At 41.4% G+C, this 16,508-nt stretch overlaps 1 protein-coding gene across 2 annotated transcripts in view; it reads left to right on the plus strand.

Moving 5' to 3' along the window:
* The first annotated feature begins 4,404 nt into the window (after positions 1–4,404).
* The window catches only part of Unc5c (unc-5 netrin receptor C), a 385,500-nt gene continuing 373,396 nt past the window's right edge, over positions 4,405–16,508 (plus strand). For both annotated transcript variants that reach the window (XM_004848093.4, XM_004848094.4), the window contains exon 1: positions 4,405–4,713. In XM_004848093.4, the coding sequence (XP_004848150.1) occupies positions 4,599–4,713 (115 nt within the window). In that variant the 5' untranslated portion in view covers positions 4,405–4,598. The remainder of the gene's footprint in view (positions 4,714–16,508) is intronic.

Consider the following 16,508-nt stretch of genomic DNA (forward strand, 5'->3'; position numbering starts at 1 on the left):
CAACTTTCCAGATGCCAAAATTTAGTACATGACCCAGGCTTTGCCATTCCAGATATTCCAACCAATCCGCCATAGTGGTTGCCTCGGTCATTGGGGTATGACAAATGATGGGCCAAGGACATAGTTCTGGGACAGTCTGGGCCAGTTGAAAAGGACAGAGCTGTTAGCTGTGCTGAGATGTATAGCGGTAAAGATGATGTAAACCTGGAGCTGCTAGGAATTTCGACATTGGAATCACAAGTCTGTGAATGAAGCCAAAACCCAGGAGAGCATCATCAAGGTTCTGAGGGTGGAGGCAAGGAGCAAGTCCAGTAAGTGGTATTTAGGTTCTTGGGTCTAGAGCATGATTCCTGAAATCAGACTGACATGAATAAATAAATACTGATTGTGACCTTGGGCAGTTTCTTAGCCACAGTGCTTTCATGAATGGGTTAATCCCATTACCAGAGGAGTGGGCTCATTATTGTAAAGAGGGTCCCTTACAAAAGGACCACAGGTCAGCCTTCTTTCTCTCTAATCCTATATCTTCCCTTCCAAGATACAGCAAGACGGTGCTCACAAGTTGCCAACCCCTCAGTCTGGGACTTTCCAAACTCCAGAACAGTGAGGAAATAAATTTTGGTTCTTTACAAACTACCTAGTCTAAGGTAGTAACACTACAAGTGGACTAAGACAATAATGGCACTTTAATTTGATCCTAACTGGAGAATTAAATATAATAGCATATATAAAGGGCTTAGAACACCATCTGACACATATTGACTGATTAATAAATGTTAGTTATTCTTAATACAGATATTTTTATCCATGGCTCTGCAGTTATATGCAGTAATAAATTCTCTTTTTTCTTAACCTGGTTTGGGTGGGTCTTCTTCCATTTGCAACCAGAGTCTTGTCTAATATAATAAAAAGCAGAAAACATCACGGTGTGTAGGTTTCTGACACGCCAAGTCTCTTTCTCTGCAGCAAGACAGAGAAGAAGGATCAAATCAACTGAATGTAGACCATCTGGGTCTCCTGACTTGATGTTGATCAGTAATTTCATCTGTGGTCTCTGGGTCCCCAACTCCTGGTTAGGAAATTTTCCTGATTAGAATCTTATTTGTCCACTAAAATCCTCTTTCTTCTATGTTACCAGTTAATAATATCTCTCTTATGAAATGTTATTTTTAATATTCACCAAAATACAAAATGTAAAGAATCAAACATAAGCTCAGAGATAGAAATGAAGAAAATATTTCTGTAATTAAAATATATGTTCAGTTCCTTTTGACTTAAGCCTTGAGCTGGAAACTTTTTCCATGATAGTTTAGGGTAAATACTATTATTACCAAGCAGCCTACATGCTAAACAGCATACTTTTCATGGTGTAGATTTCTGGAGGGATATGCAGGGGATTTGCATGCTTAATTCCCATTAGCACCTGTCACTGGGATTTATTATCCCAGAGTTAATTCTCCTCTGTCTGCAGCCAAGAAAAAGGAAGCCCTTGTATATGGATTTAAATGAAGCTTTCCATTTTTCAAAATGAAATGAACTTCATGTCAATGCCTTAAACACCTGCAATATTCCAACCCTAAAAATTCATATCTGGATACATTTTTTGGTGAAGATGTGTCCAGGTTTGCTTTTATTCAACAACGAGAAAAGTACACTCATAATTGAAAAGAGTAATGGAGAGAGGCAGTAGTGATCCAGTACTTAGATGAGTTTTAGAATCCATTGGCTCCTGTGCACCTACTCAATACTGAAAAATGTTAACTGACCATCTATAATGTGCTAAGCTATGTTCTACATTCTGAACATACTGAAAATAACTACTCTCCTTGAGAAGCATATATTCTACTGTAGAATATATATGTAGACATACACACATATGTAGACATACAAAACAGGTGCTACATGGGGAAATCAAAGCAGGTACATGCAGTGGAGGGTGATGGCTTTTTTCTACTTTAGGTGCATTCACCAGAGAAGGTCTCACTAGGCAGTGATATTTGAGCCTAGATTTGAGTAGTGTTCATAGACATTATTTCTTTCATGAAGGAAAACATGACAGCAAACAAAAACTAGGCAGAATGCTGATACACAGCAAGCCCATCTACAGCCTCAGGTGAGCTGTACTTTCTCTGTGAGCTGCTGCTTTCTCTGTCTTTGCTCCTGAGCTTCCAGGCTCCACTGGCTTTGCCACTTCCTCCCCACAGACCCTTTCCCAACCCATTTTCCTGCCCTCTTTAGGCTGAACCTCAGTACTGAACTGTGTTTCCCGTTTTTGTCTCTTAATCATTCTTTCAAGGAATTAGTTTCATGTAGTATTTGCTTTTGAGCACCTCAGTGCCCTAAACTGGAGAATAAGATAATTTCAACCTTCTTTAATTATTCTAGACTTCGAGGATTCTGCCTATGGGAGCCTTTTTGACAATCAGACAACCACTGCTAATTGAATATTAGCTCTCTATCAGGTTCTGTATTGGAGATGGGGACAAAATGATGAACAAGACAATGATGTGCTTTAAGAGAGCTAAATTCTAGTAAGAAAGGCAAGCAATAACATTGTAAGTGAATAAATTGATAAATCTCAGTACTGTTAATAGAATAAGTATGGGGATTTCCTTTATACTACTTAAGCTCGGGAAAACGGGTAAGAACAATATAAAATAACATCCTGTTTCCTTCTGTTGTTGTAATACTCGGGGGCAGGGTGTTAGTGGCCTTGATTTACTGTCTGATGTGGTAGCCACTGTCCACATGTTGCTAAATTTAAATGAATTAAATAAAATTAAAACTCCCAACGCACACTAGCCACATTGCAATTATTCAATAGCCATGTGTTTACTGACAGCAGAGAGATGAACATGTCCCTCCTCACTACAGAAAGTTCTGTTGAACACTACTAGTGCAGACAGCATGAGGCTGGTGGAACTCTTCCATCCATATGAACAGCAGTTAATAATTGCATGTGCCAGGCATTTCACATATACTTAACTCCTTTCATCTTCGCATAACCCTGTGGGATAATTAGTACTACTGGACCCATTTTACAGATTAGGAAGCAAACGGCCAGCCTTATTCCATATCATTCAGGCAGTAAAGCACTAAAAACTGGACCTCCAGTCTGGTACTAGAGTTTACCCTCTTACCAAAGTATCATGGTACCTCCGTGGGGGAAAGTGAAGGGATTAAGAGATCATGGTGTGGCGCACAGAGCCTCCATAGCAATGAGAAGTTGCTCGCTTTGCTGATGTCTTCACAGATATGAGTTCAGTTAATGACTCGCCCCAGACAGTTCTTATGAGTTAGAAGTTCAGAGGGCACTGGGGAAGCAGAACCATGGAGCGATGGAACTGAAAAGCATTAACAGGTCCGTCCTTTCACAGACAAGAAACAGCCATATGAAGTTTACCTGCCCTGCCCAGGGTAACAGAGAGAGTTAGGACCACAATCAAAACTAGAGGCTGTTTCCTGTGTGTTTACGTATGACCCGACTGGCACCCCAAATCTAACATTTCCCTGACACAATACTTATGAGTTGAAATTGTTCTAATCTGGAGAAGGGATTTTCTTCTTTCCAGAATGCTTGCGCTGCCACTGTATTTGATTTTCAATCCATTCGCCTCCCTTTTGTCTAATCCTGCCTTATTTGACTCTCCCGTTCTTCTATGCGTCCTTTACTCTCAACACAGGAATCCACAGCCTAACTACCCACACCAGTCTTTCTGAGTCTTACAGCTTTAGTCCTCAACACGCAGTTGGAAATCTCAGCAACGCGGCACAGGTTCTGGCATCACTTGAAGCGAGGGTCTACCCATTCCGTTCCGCATCTCTCCCGGGGAGAGTTACTCCGATCTTGCCTCGCCGCCCTTCACTCCTCCACCTTGCCAGCCACCAAGACGCACGCCCAGAAAGCGCCACTGGAGAAGCAGTTTGTACTGAGCTTTTAGTTTCTGTTCCACCGCAAGGAGGTCACAGGGTCTCCGAGCACAGAACAGTAACTGGCGCCAACGATCCAGAGACGGTGGGCTGGAGCACTGCACAGCTCCACGCCTTCTGCCATCACCCGGGCGAGTTCGAGCCCGCAGCCGAGCTCAGCAGCAGCAGGACCCGAAGTCTCAGAGCGGCGCGATCCGGGGCGGTCGGGCTCGTGCTCCGGGGCTGGAGGAGAAGCCGGCGGGCGGCAGGCCGAGCCCGAACCCAGGCGCCGCTCATCGCGGCGGCAGCCGGTGAACCCCGGCGGCCTCTGGTTCCTGCGCCGGGCGCTCGTCTCCTCGCGCGCTCCCCGCCGCGCCCGGGGCCCGCGCTTCGCCGCTCGCGGACAGCTCGGTCCCGCAGCGACCCGCCCGGGATCCTTGGGGGTCCGCGCAGCCCACGCCCGGGCCTGCGCCTCCTCGTCTCCCCGAGTGGGGGCAGCGCGGCGCTCGCGGGAGCCCGGCCGGCGGAGCGGGGCCTCCAAACTCCTCCTCGGCGGCTACTCCCCGCCCTCCGGCCCCGCCGCGGAGAAAGTGGAGCGGGGCGCGCGGCGCTGTTCTTCGGACGCTCGCGGCGCACGCTCCGGCGGACTCTCCCCGCTCTCCCCGCGCGGCCCCGCGCCTCTGTCGAGGATGAGGAAAGGTCTGCGGGCGACGGCGGCCCGCTGCGGACTGGGACTGGGATACGCGCTGCCCGCGCTTGTGCTACCTGCCCTGGCCCTGCTCAGCGCCAGCTCCGCCGCCCAAGGTAGGGTCCGCGGGCTCGCCGCCTCCTCCCCTCTGTCCTGCTCCCTCTCCTCCTCCCCGGCTCTCGGCTCCCCTCGGTCCGCCTCGGCGCTCCCACCGAGGGCCACTTTAAATTTCACTTTGCCAACTACTGACGGGGCTGCGATTGTGATGGTCTTTAATCTGCCTTCCGAGCAAAGCTGGCGTTGACCAGGGACCCGCGGGTGGACGCGCATTCGTCCCCGTGCCCCTGGGAGCCGGGTGTCTTTTGCACTTTCAGCTCCGCACGCGCACGTTGTTGCATGCTGTGCACCTGGAGGCTTGGAGAGACCTGCCGCGCGCCACGGATGCGCTCTGGCTCCCCGCGCCGTGCCGCGGCTGGGGTCGCGAGATCCCCCTGGAGTGTCCTTTGCCGCCGAGGAGCCGCTAGCGCCCTGCCCGCTGCGGTGAGACTCGGGCGAGGTGGAGACGCTTGCGCTGGACGCGCGTGCCGGGCCCGGCGGCCCCGGGTGCCCGCCGCCGCGCGCCCTCCCTCCCACGGGGCGGCGGGGAAACTTAGAAGCCCAGAGTTCCGGGGAGCGGGCGGGTTGTTCCAACCAAGCCGGCGACTCCCCGGAGTAGCCAACCAGTTTATGACTCTGTCTTTTTAATTTAACACATGTGAGCTTTAAAATAAGTGTCTGGGGCTCTGGGCAGAGCCAGGCTGGGAAGAGAGTTGTCGGAGTTAGAGGTGGGCAAGGGCGGAGGAGAAGCCGGCTGATTCTAGTCCCGGATCCGGAGTGGTAGCGGCAGCTTCCAGCCTTCAGAGCCACCAAAGGGGGGTGCACGGTTACCCCTCAGCGTCCCTCCTAACCTGGGCTCCTAACCTGGCCAAACCCAGCCCACACCTGGGGCTCTCTCATTCGCTGGGGATAGCTGGCTCTGAGGCAGAGAAGCTTCTCCTGGGTGGCGGTAGTGGTGGGTGTACTGGAAAGATGCTAATGCAGCATGGAGAGGCAATTCAGGGATCTCCCCTACACACACCACACACACACACACACACACACACACACACACACACACGCACACGCATGCACCCCTCTCACACTTTCCGAATTTGGAGAGGAGAGGAGCCGGGGCGAGAGGCGGTAGTCCCAACTCCCCGCGGTGCTGGAGGCTGGTGCTCCATATTCGTCCGTTCATTCATCTCCGGGAGACGCTGAGGGCAGAGGGGGCCGCGGAGGTGGAGGGAGCGAGAGGAAGGCCGGCGTGGTCCGAGTGGGGGCCAGTGATTAGCAAGGCTTTGTCAATTAGCGATAGCTACTTCGGAGTAAATTTTCCTGTTGCCCTGCTAAGTGGCCAGGCTCATAAATCCTTCCTTCCTTTCTGCCAGATGCCGCCCGTCCCTGAGGTTCTGCTCTGGTTTTCTTAGGAACACCTCCAGAGATCCTCCGTCTGTCCATTTTACACAGGAATCTCCAGTGGAATGGTCTTGTAGATTTCTTGCAATTGGGAAGAAGTTGAGGCTCTGGGTTTGGCCTGGGATGCTGAGAGGACAGCATTTGGGAGCATAGATGAGCAACCTGGTGGGCATTCCTGGATCTCGGGGACTCCCCGTGGAATTTGCCTGCTGTTATTGGGCACACAAAGGACTGTGCCCAGCAGGGGTGGCACTCAGCACAGGGAGAACGGTTTGGCAAAGAGGCAAGTTAAAGTCCCCAAAGATGCCAAAAGGAAGTGAGTCCCTGCTGAGAGATTACAGCAGCCAAATTAAAGACTGAGGAGAAAAAGGATCAATAAAGATAATCAAACAGGAGATTGTAAACGGATTAATGTTGAAAGAAAGGAAAAGAGATTAAAAGAAAAGACTCAGAAAAGAGAGACTAAATATTTGGCTCTTGCACTTTTTCTTCTTGTAGACCAAGCAAGTCAAAGATTGAGTGTGAAGTTAAAAATGAAAATGTGTTCTGTTGGGCGTGTGCATTTCGGTAGAGTGCTTCTCCATTTATTTAGTTCCTTTAGTGCTGGATGAATAAAATTTTTTGTTTAAGTTGTGTGCTCTTTGAAATGCACTATTGCACCACTTTTATCTTTGTTTCCTTGCACGTTCCAGGACACCAGCTCTTCCCGTGGTGTCCGCTAGATATCAAAGGAGATAGAAAGCTCCAAAGTCTCCTGTCAGCTACTGTCATCTGTGCTGTTACCCTTACCCCAGCCTGTTTACCACAGAACCCTTGGCACTTTCCTCTCAGAATCACACAGGTTAGGTGGTCAGACAGGCAGATTTCCACTTCCTTCCACTCTTCTGCTTCCTAGTGTATTCAAGGAATGATATTCTTGTTCTGAAACGCTGAAGAGCAAAGACTAGAGCCTACTATTTTTACTAATGGAAATATGTATGCAATTAAAACAGAAAAGTTCATTACTTTCCAATGTGAATGAGGTTTTTTAAATCTGTTGTTGGAGAACTATTGGAAAACCTGGAAGCTTTTGAAAATATATATCTTTTCAGAGATAGCCAAGGAAAGATCCATATGTTTAAGATAAAACAACAGAATGGGTGTTATGTGTGAGCGCAGTGGGTTTGTAACTGTAGTGTATGGACAGACAGCAATCAGTTAAAACAGGGCCCTGGGAAATTCTCTGTCCTTTAGGCAACAACTTTCTCCTTTCTGGCTATGCTCTAATTGTTTCATTCAAGATTGCTGGGAACTCCTAGCTCCAGGGAATTTGTGGTGCTTCTGACTTCCTAGAATGATAGATTTTACTAGTAAAGATGGTGTGTGTGTGTGTGTGTGTATGCAAGTGTATGTTTGGTCAGTGCTTCTGAATTTGTGACATACTATCTCTTAAGTGGACTTTATCTGTGCTACACAGCATTGCAGTTCTGCTAATATAGCACCAACTAGTGTTATGAGTGTTAACACATCCAAACACAGCACAGAAAATACTTGGACTGTGATCAGATTGAAATCATTCTCTATTAAATTAATTGACAGGGTTTTTTTTTTAAAGAAAAACATGCAGCATACTGCTTCCTATGAAAGAATACAGAGTACTTGCACAGCTTTATATTGGTGTGCAATATAAAGTGTGCAAATTGACATTTGGCACTGAAGACAACTGGATTTCCTTACAACTCCATATATATTTCCTTTCTAGGAACAAACCCATGAACTCATTTGGAAATTTGCAATAAAAATAGGCCAGTTTTCTTTTATTTATAAAAATAATGTTGTGATTCATAGCTTTGAAAATGCTTAAAGTCTTTTTTAAAAAAACCCTTACAAGCAATTATAAAAAAAAAAAAAGAGGCATCATTAGATTATAACAGACATTATTGATCTCCAGGCCTTTTTGCTTTGGATTTTGGAGGTTTGGAATTAAACAAGATGGGGTTCTGGGGTTACCTCCCATTGTACTTTAGGAACTAGTTGTACTCAGAATTCATAGTAATCTGTTTTAAACAAACTCTCTAGGATAGGAAAGAGGCATAAGTTCTGCTAGGCAAGCCCTCTAAGCTTACATGGCATTATTTAAGTATAATAGTTCTCTAATTTGTGCTGGGTTCTCCAGTTAATGCAAACAGCCAGAATAGGGTCTAGTAAGTCTTAACTACATTTAGCACTTTTCTGATTTAGGTCATGGCCTTGCCTGAGCAGCAGAGGGAGTCACTCTCAGAAGAAACCTTCACGTTGTAGACTGCATCCACTTCTGGAAGAGCAGGAGGAAAAAGGCAGGGGTGGGAGACCCAGCCAGTGCTCCTGCCTTGCAATTTTTGTCTACACTTTTTTGGTTTGACTTTTGTATTTGTTGCAGTTAAAAATGCAAACCTGTTCACATTTTCCTACAAATTAGAAACTTACTAGCTCATTTGGATAAGTATGGTATTATAGGTAAAGTGCACAGTTTTTGTGCCCTGTATGCAGTTTATTAGGGACACACAGTTGAATGAGACAGCTTTAGCCATTGAGAAGACAGACTTCTAAGCATATAGCATATAATTCGCTTTGTGTAATATAACAGTGAGCAAATGTATGGTACTTTCTGGATTTAAACATCCAAGATAATAATCATGGTCAGATCAGAGTTCTGGTATAATTCCTGGTGAAGGTTTCAGAATTTCTACACAGAGGAACTCAAGGGTGGTGATTTGGCTGGAGACTGCATTTTCTTAAAGCTAGGTTTTCATCTCAACATGTGTTGCTTATATTTAATATGTATTTTGCCTAGCTTTGGAGGGGCATAAGCTAAGGCCTGATGTTAGTGGATGCCCATTCGATCAGGCAGCATAGTGGCTACCACTGCCTTGTAATTCCATTTCCAATACCTCCCATCCATGTGGCACGCATAAGATAGCCTCTTTTGCCACAGTTTCCTCATATGTAAAATGAGAATGATACATACTTTGAGGTCATAGTAGCATTAAACGAGTTACTACATGTAAATCAACTATAAAGCAATGTTTAGCTCCCAGAAAGTAAATATTATTCCTTGTCTTGAACTCTACAAAACATGGGCAAATCTGAGACATTAAAAAACTTAAAGGTCAGTGTGTTTGAGTGCAGAGTGAGGAAAACTGGGTGCTACTGCCCCGAAGAAAGAATGGAGCAGGCTGCACAGAAGTTCCAGAGTGGACCACTGCAACTCCTGACAGACCAGGTTCTTCACAGCCTGGAGGCTCTCACCTCCCCTTGCAGCCTCTTTGTCTCTCTGGGGAAATGAACTATTACAGCACTAAACAAGCCCACAAGTCAAATGAGTGTCAGTTCAGTCTTGGCAACAGTCTTTATCCTTGATTTTCTATCTTTACATGTAATATTGAAGATAATTTTCATAATCCCATTAAAGACATCTACAGAAAAAACTAAAACAAAAATCATGTTACATCCCAAATGTTTCTGCTAAGAGTTTGGAGAAAATGACTCCTTTTCAATAATCTAAGTGTTTGTCAACAATCTAAGAATAGAATTGAATACATGTTAAAATGACACAAAGAAATATATAAAGTATAGGTTGACATGAAGACAAATCAAATTCGCCGGGACTTCCATTTATTCAGATTATATTTGGAAAAAGAAATTTGGGTATCATAATTTAGGGTTTTTTGTTGGGGGGTGTTGAGACAGGGTCTCACTATGTAGTTCAAGCTGGCCTCGAACTCAGGGCAATCCTCCTGCCTCAGCCTCTTTGAGTGCTGGGATTACAGGTGTGTGCCACCACACCTGGTCACTATATATATTTACAACATATTTTTGAAGTGTTTACTTATTAAGCAAAAATAATCATTGTTATTTCTTAGCACATTGTTTTCTGGCAAACTTTTAAAACAAAACTATAGATTTTCAGGGTCTTTGCAAGATTTAAGACACGTTTCTCCTCTAAAATTGTCGTTTTGGTCTTAATTGTTGATAACCTGATTCTGGATACCCTTAAATCTCTCCTGTCTGCTCTCTTTTCCTTCTCTGCCTCTGCTTTTCGGCCTATTACCCTCTTTTTTCTTCTCTCTTGTAGACACCTTAAACCTATGTATGAACTCTTCTTTGATCTTGTTTCTTATTTAGACTTGTTATTGTTTTGTATTTGTGGAGAAGGGCAGTTTGAATCTGAGAACTTTGGTACTGTTCCGGAATCACTCAAGGATATTTTGTACTCAGAACTCATTGATATATTTTATGTTACTTCTTTGAATTATAGTAAATTTGTCTTTAGCAATTTTACAACACTGTTGTCCTTTTTCCAGTTCTGAAAAGAAATCCAGTAATTAGGTCATTTATACTTCCTGCAGTAAATATTTATCTCAAATTTACAAAGATTTTTTTAAAAAGCATTTTATAGTAATGCTTTTATGAGCTAATAAGATTCAAAATAGTAATTTTATCTTGTTTGAAGCTGCCAGAGAATTTCTGAAGCCTGTTCATAAAAAAATATAAAACATACACATATTGCAAATATTTGGAGTTTTTGTGAATAAAATATTAGAAAATGTTGAGCTACAATTTTTGAACTTTCAAAAAAGTTTTGGGTTGAAGTTGTAATGTGGTTTCTCATGTTTAGCAAGCTGTCTCCCACAGACTTACTCTTTTAGGACCATATGATGAGATTTTTGAAATACACAGAAATATGTATGAGATTTTTGTAAGTACTTAAAACACGCGTAGACTTCTGTACAGAGTTCATGGTGCTAAAGTTACAGTGACACAAATTAAAGTTATAATTTAGAAAGTGAGCTATAGCTTTAAAGATACCAAATATTCAGATATTTGCCTTTATATCATTATGTCTTTTATTAGCAGTAAGCAGGGATTTAAAAGTGCTTTGTGCTGCAAAGGTGAAGTGTAACATCTGAACTCTCCAATGTTTGGGGAATACCTTCTCTTAATTAAATAACAAAGCACATCTATGGCCACCGAGGCAGTGAAATGGAGGAGCCAGGTGAAACATCATTGTATTAACATAGCTGTTAGAGTTCTCAAGTGGAGAGTTTCAAGGCCTCACATTAACAGATGATATTGATTAAACAAATTTACTCCAGTTACCAGTCTTATTTATTTTAAAACGTTGTGAGGATAGGAGGTTTTACCTTCATTCATCATTTTGTCATGTGGATCCTGTGGCTAGTTTCATTTCTCAGCAATTATGAGAGCTATAAAAATGCCTCATGTAGATGAACACAAATTATCTCTCCTTCTAACTGAGGATGTTAAACAACAGAAACTCCCTCAGCACATTTAACAAGTTTATTGATAAATGCTAACATTTCTCATTTTTAGTCAATGTCTTAATTGATTATTTAATCATGTGTTGCCTGAACTCAACCATAATTTATTATTGTCTTTTTTTTATTTAGAAGAAAAATCTATCTGAGCATACCTGTCCAACAACAACAGATTGATGCTCGTTCACTAAAATGTATCTGCAGTCCAGTTACAGTGGCCAGTATGTTCATGACTTGAAATTTAAGGCTTCTTTTGCAAGTCTCAAATAAATTAATATGTATAACAATATAAAAGATTAGTATAGAAGTATACCATTTGTATATAAAAGTGATAATCTATAATTTATTAATATTTTACATTCTTTTAAGACAATAGAAGTTTAGTGCAGTATATTAGGGTAACTGGTGTAATAATATCCACTTATAATTACAGACAAGGAAGAATCATGCATAGGATAAAAATTAAAGGGAGCAATTTTGAATGATCGTATTCTCTGAATTTTAAAGTTTTTAATTTTATTTAAATTCAATATTTTAAATTATTTTGATATCCTTTTGTAATTTCAGGAGCCTAAAAGTTCCATTTAAGAAATAGATCAAAGAGTGCTCTTTAACAGATGGGATTCTGTTTTTATAGAAACTAAAAATAATAGTGACAACAGCAATGTTGTTTTGTTATATATGATTTTCAGAGATCTGTGTCATCTCTAATCAAAACCAAACAGAAACCCAAATTACTACCACAGGAAAACTTTATGATTGGAAAGACAACATAAATTATGATAATTTCACTTGGAGGATTATGTCTATGTGATATATGTTGATACTGGATTTAGCTTTTGGTAAAAGGAAAATGATATATTGCATCTCCCTTTAATAAAATGTTTGCCAAATATATATACTTTAGCCACCCAGTGGAAATGCTCAAGTTGAGGAAGCAGCAATCTTGAAAACTGTATTATAAATAAAACAGTAATTATATTGCCTGTCATTTTCTTTAGCAACTTTCCTTCTTCATTTTCCATCTCCATAAGGTTATGAAAGACTATAAACTTGAAAATGCATTATAGGTGAAATACAACAATTGAAGGAAACTAAGATTTTTCGCTCCCCACCTATCATGGTTGTCACCCACAGAGGCTGTAGTGTGGTGGGAAACAGAGCTCATTTCAGTAACTACTCTTAGAAGCAGAGGAAAAAGAAGTGTGCTTAAGTGATTCATTATTTGTGCTATGCGGAATAGAGACCTATTCAACAGGTCCTGTGGTTTGTAACTTACCTAAATAGACTCCTGATCTGCAGTTATGTCATTTAACATAGCAAAACAGTTTGGAAGCTACTTGAAAGGTGTATATGTGTTGAAGTTTTGATCCTCTAGGACCTTTCTTGAGAAGCTAGAATTAAATCAGTGTTGAACTGATAACCTTCAGTGGACCTTATGCTGTGCCTTGCCGTCCTGAGTGACGGTTGAACATTGTCATCAGTAATAACACCAGTGTTGTTTCTTAACACCCATCTTCTCCTAAAGTTGAATGGCATTCTTAGAGTTATATGATACATCCTAGGGACAGTTGCTCCAAAAAGTGTTTGCTTAAGTGGGGTTTATTTTCAATAGAATTACAGTACGTTAAAAAAATTCTCACTCTATTCGTATATATTGATTGAAATATATTTGCTTATTTTTGTATTTGTTTATGTTTATTTTACACATATATTTATATAGAATTCAAAGGATCTCAGTGAAAAAAGTTATGATTTACATACTGTGATGAAAAAAGCAGAATGGCCAGGGAAAATATTAACATAGGTATGAAGGGAGAGGGTAATCATTGCACTGGATTTATTAGAAATGATGATCAGATGAAAGATACATATCTTATGGTCCAGGCTACTTAGCTGAACTCTTCATATAGGTTGGTGGATAGTAACCACTTCACCTTCCCTTTAGCAGGTGCTATACTTACTAGCAATTCGGTTCATCTAGCTCTTTGAACAAGTCTCAGTATCTGCATGTCAGCTCTTTCTGCCCTCTTCTATACCACTCCAACAAAAAGCAAGAAAATATGTATTTGCCTTTTTATTTTAGTTTAGTTTTTGAGGCGGAAAATCAGTAATTTGCTAAGTTTGCCCAGGCTGGGATCAAACTTGTGGTCCTCTTGCATCAGCCTCCCCTCATGCTAGGATTATAGGCATACCCAGATTCTTACACGTCATTCCTATTGAAATACGTAACTATGAAATTAGTTTCTACGGTGATTATTTTCAGGCAAGTTCCTAATGAAATGAAGACTTACAAGGACTGGATAATTCCCTACGAACATATAAGTGTATATATGCTAGTGCTAAGTGTGTGTGTGGGGGGGGCATGTGTGTCACATATGTATGTATAGTTTTTTGTTTTATTTTAGGGATGAGAATTCATTTTCAAACAGACTTGGCAAATATTCTGAAAAACAAAACCTATCAAAGAAATGAAAACAAATCTTTTAACTTATAAAACAAATTCATGAAAGTAATTATACACTAGGAAATCAAATTAAATTACTGATTTCTGAATGAAAAGTTATATCTTACTTTTCTGCTAGAAGTTTTCTCACCCTTGGCAAATTACTAAGCTGTCTCCCTAGTGGACAGTAGAAAGGCCTCCGCCTCATTAGCATGGTGGATTATCTGGCAGAAACAAGTTTTCTCCTGTCAGCAAGTGATCCCCACTTTGCTGACTTATTTCAGATGGGTAGAGGAGAATTTCTGTTGTTTTTCTAGAATCCTACAGTGGACTATCATTTGTCAACTGAAGGAGAATGTCTACTTTCATGTGCACAGGGCTAGAATCCTTTATGTATTTTCATGACTGTCCCTGCTGCTCTGTGGGAGGGACAGCAGCCCCTGTAAGCACCCTGCATGAGGTGACCTTGCATTGGGCTGATGGAAGGCGAGGTCAGCTGTGCTATTCTTCCCTGACCAGAATTCAGTGATGGCTTCTGCCACATTTTAATAAAATAGAGTGTTTTAATTTCTGGATCTCCTCAAATAGCTTGTTTGTGGCTTTATTTCCAGGATTATCCATTGCATCCATTTAAAGTTTTCTTTACATAGACAAAAGAAGTTATTGGGAATGGCCAAAGGTTTTTACTAGTGAAAAAATATGCAGAATTCCATTAAGGATATGATTCTAATATGCTTTCTTGCTTTGTGCAATATTATAATAAGAATGTATAATATTTACATGATGCATCAATATAAAGTTATTCAGTGGCTATTGCTGCACATTGGCACATCAGTTGCCTATTTTGAACTAGGATTTTTAAAGTAGACAAATTCTAGCATTTAGAAACTATCTTAGATGTTCTCTATCTTACAAATAAATTTCATTAATGGCACAGTGTTTTCATAGCACCATATGTAATACACTGTCAAGAACAGCAAAGTGAATAATAATTCCTCACAAAGTTGTGTGCTTACCAGTCTAAATGTTAATGAAGGGGCTTGCCTGTTTAGTGCTGGATTGCAAGGTTAAAAGGAGGGTCTTAAAGATAACAGCAGATTCCACAGTCCTTGAGTTTGTTTTGCATTCAGTGACAGTCACTAAATTAGGGAAAGGAATGTTCAAACAACACACTTGAGGAAAAGTGATTTTTATAGAAAGGGGCCATTTCTGCTAATAGCCAGTAACTGCACGTAACCTCGCTGACATTAAAAGTCCATTAGCTAAGCCCAGTTTAAATAGCAGCTGATGCAATGTCAGCTAAATGTACACTGGGATTTTTTCATATAATGTAGTAATAGCAGTGCTGTAATTTTTTTCTAGAACTACATTAAGTAAAACAAAATGTCATCTGATAGTAGTGGAACTGCTAATAAACAGGCAGAGGTTTGTGATGAAACAAAAGTAACAGTCTATATAATGAGAGGTTGATAAATAGTAGTGATGCTTTTTAAGGGGAGCTGTTGAGGGAAGTGATCTGTAGGCGCTTAAGCTGATGTTCAGAAAGAGTTGTTCCCATGTAGGCACATGCTCACAGGAGGTACTCGAGGTATTCGTTTAAAAGGAAGATTTTTTTTTTTAACTGCAGTGTTTAGTGTTGCCATGTGTTTTGAAACTTCAGGAAGCCTACTTTTTAGACACTATTGTGTATGTAAATACGGGAGTAGGTTAGGGTAGAGAAGGAAAAAAGTGTAACCTAATATGTGCTCATATTTTATGGTGATTATTATGTTGGTTATGTCTGTGAGCAATGTGATGTACCAGTGTGGTCTGAAATGAAATTGAACGTTGAAATGTCTGTATTATCACCCCACAAAGAGTTTCTTAAAACTTGACTTTTTTCATCTTTGGAATATTTTGCAGGCAACACTTTAATCACCTAAAAGACAAGAATTTTATTGCAAATTATATTAGATTCCAAGAATTTTTGACAAAGTCTCTTGAAGTACCCTCTAAGCCGGTGTTCTGGAGCTATGAAACCACTGTGGGGACAGACAGGGGAGCTCAGTAACCCCATGTGTGAGTTGAGGAGACCGCAGTCATTAATCAGTGGCTCTTGTGCTCACACCGCTGTGAAGTACCAGCAAAGCACCTTGTGATTCCTGTCCCCTTACCAGGCCATTAGGGAAACATGGTGCACGTGGCTAAGGAACCCCAGCGGAGCCCTGCTGAGCATGCGACCCTCAGAGCTTGTGCATTTGCTTGGAGAGCACCCTCACATCTAGCACTCTGGTGTCATCACACTTTTAAGTACTCGCAGTTATTTATGCAGTTGTCTTACCAGACTTTTCACATCTTGTACTTAGTTATTTGTATTTTCAAATTAAGTGTGTATTGCTTTACATGATAAAGGAATTCACATAACACTGCATTTCTTAAAAAGGGGGAAAAAGAAGTGAAAAGAGAAAGAAAGAAAGGAAGGAAGGAAGGAAGGAAGAGACAAAAAGCTTACAATTTGACCATAATGGGGTAACAGAGATCTTCCTTTTATGTTAATTTACTTTTATACAAGCATTTCTTAATAAAATAAAGAAGTACTCTTTGGTGTTGTTAACTGTTTTAATTCATTTCAGGCCACTGTAATGATCATTTTGAATGAATTGGTAGATTACACGGACAGGGTTTATGCAATTAA

This window comes from Heterocephalus glaber, unplaced genomic scaffold, assembly GCF_053883595.1.
Source record: "Heterocephalus glaber isolate CG9 unplaced genomic scaffold, H.glaber_assembly_v1.0 deba00001454, whole genome shotgun sequence".
NCBI lineage: Eukaryota > Metazoa > Chordata > Mammalia > Rodentia > Bathyergidae > Heterocephalus > Heterocephalus glaber.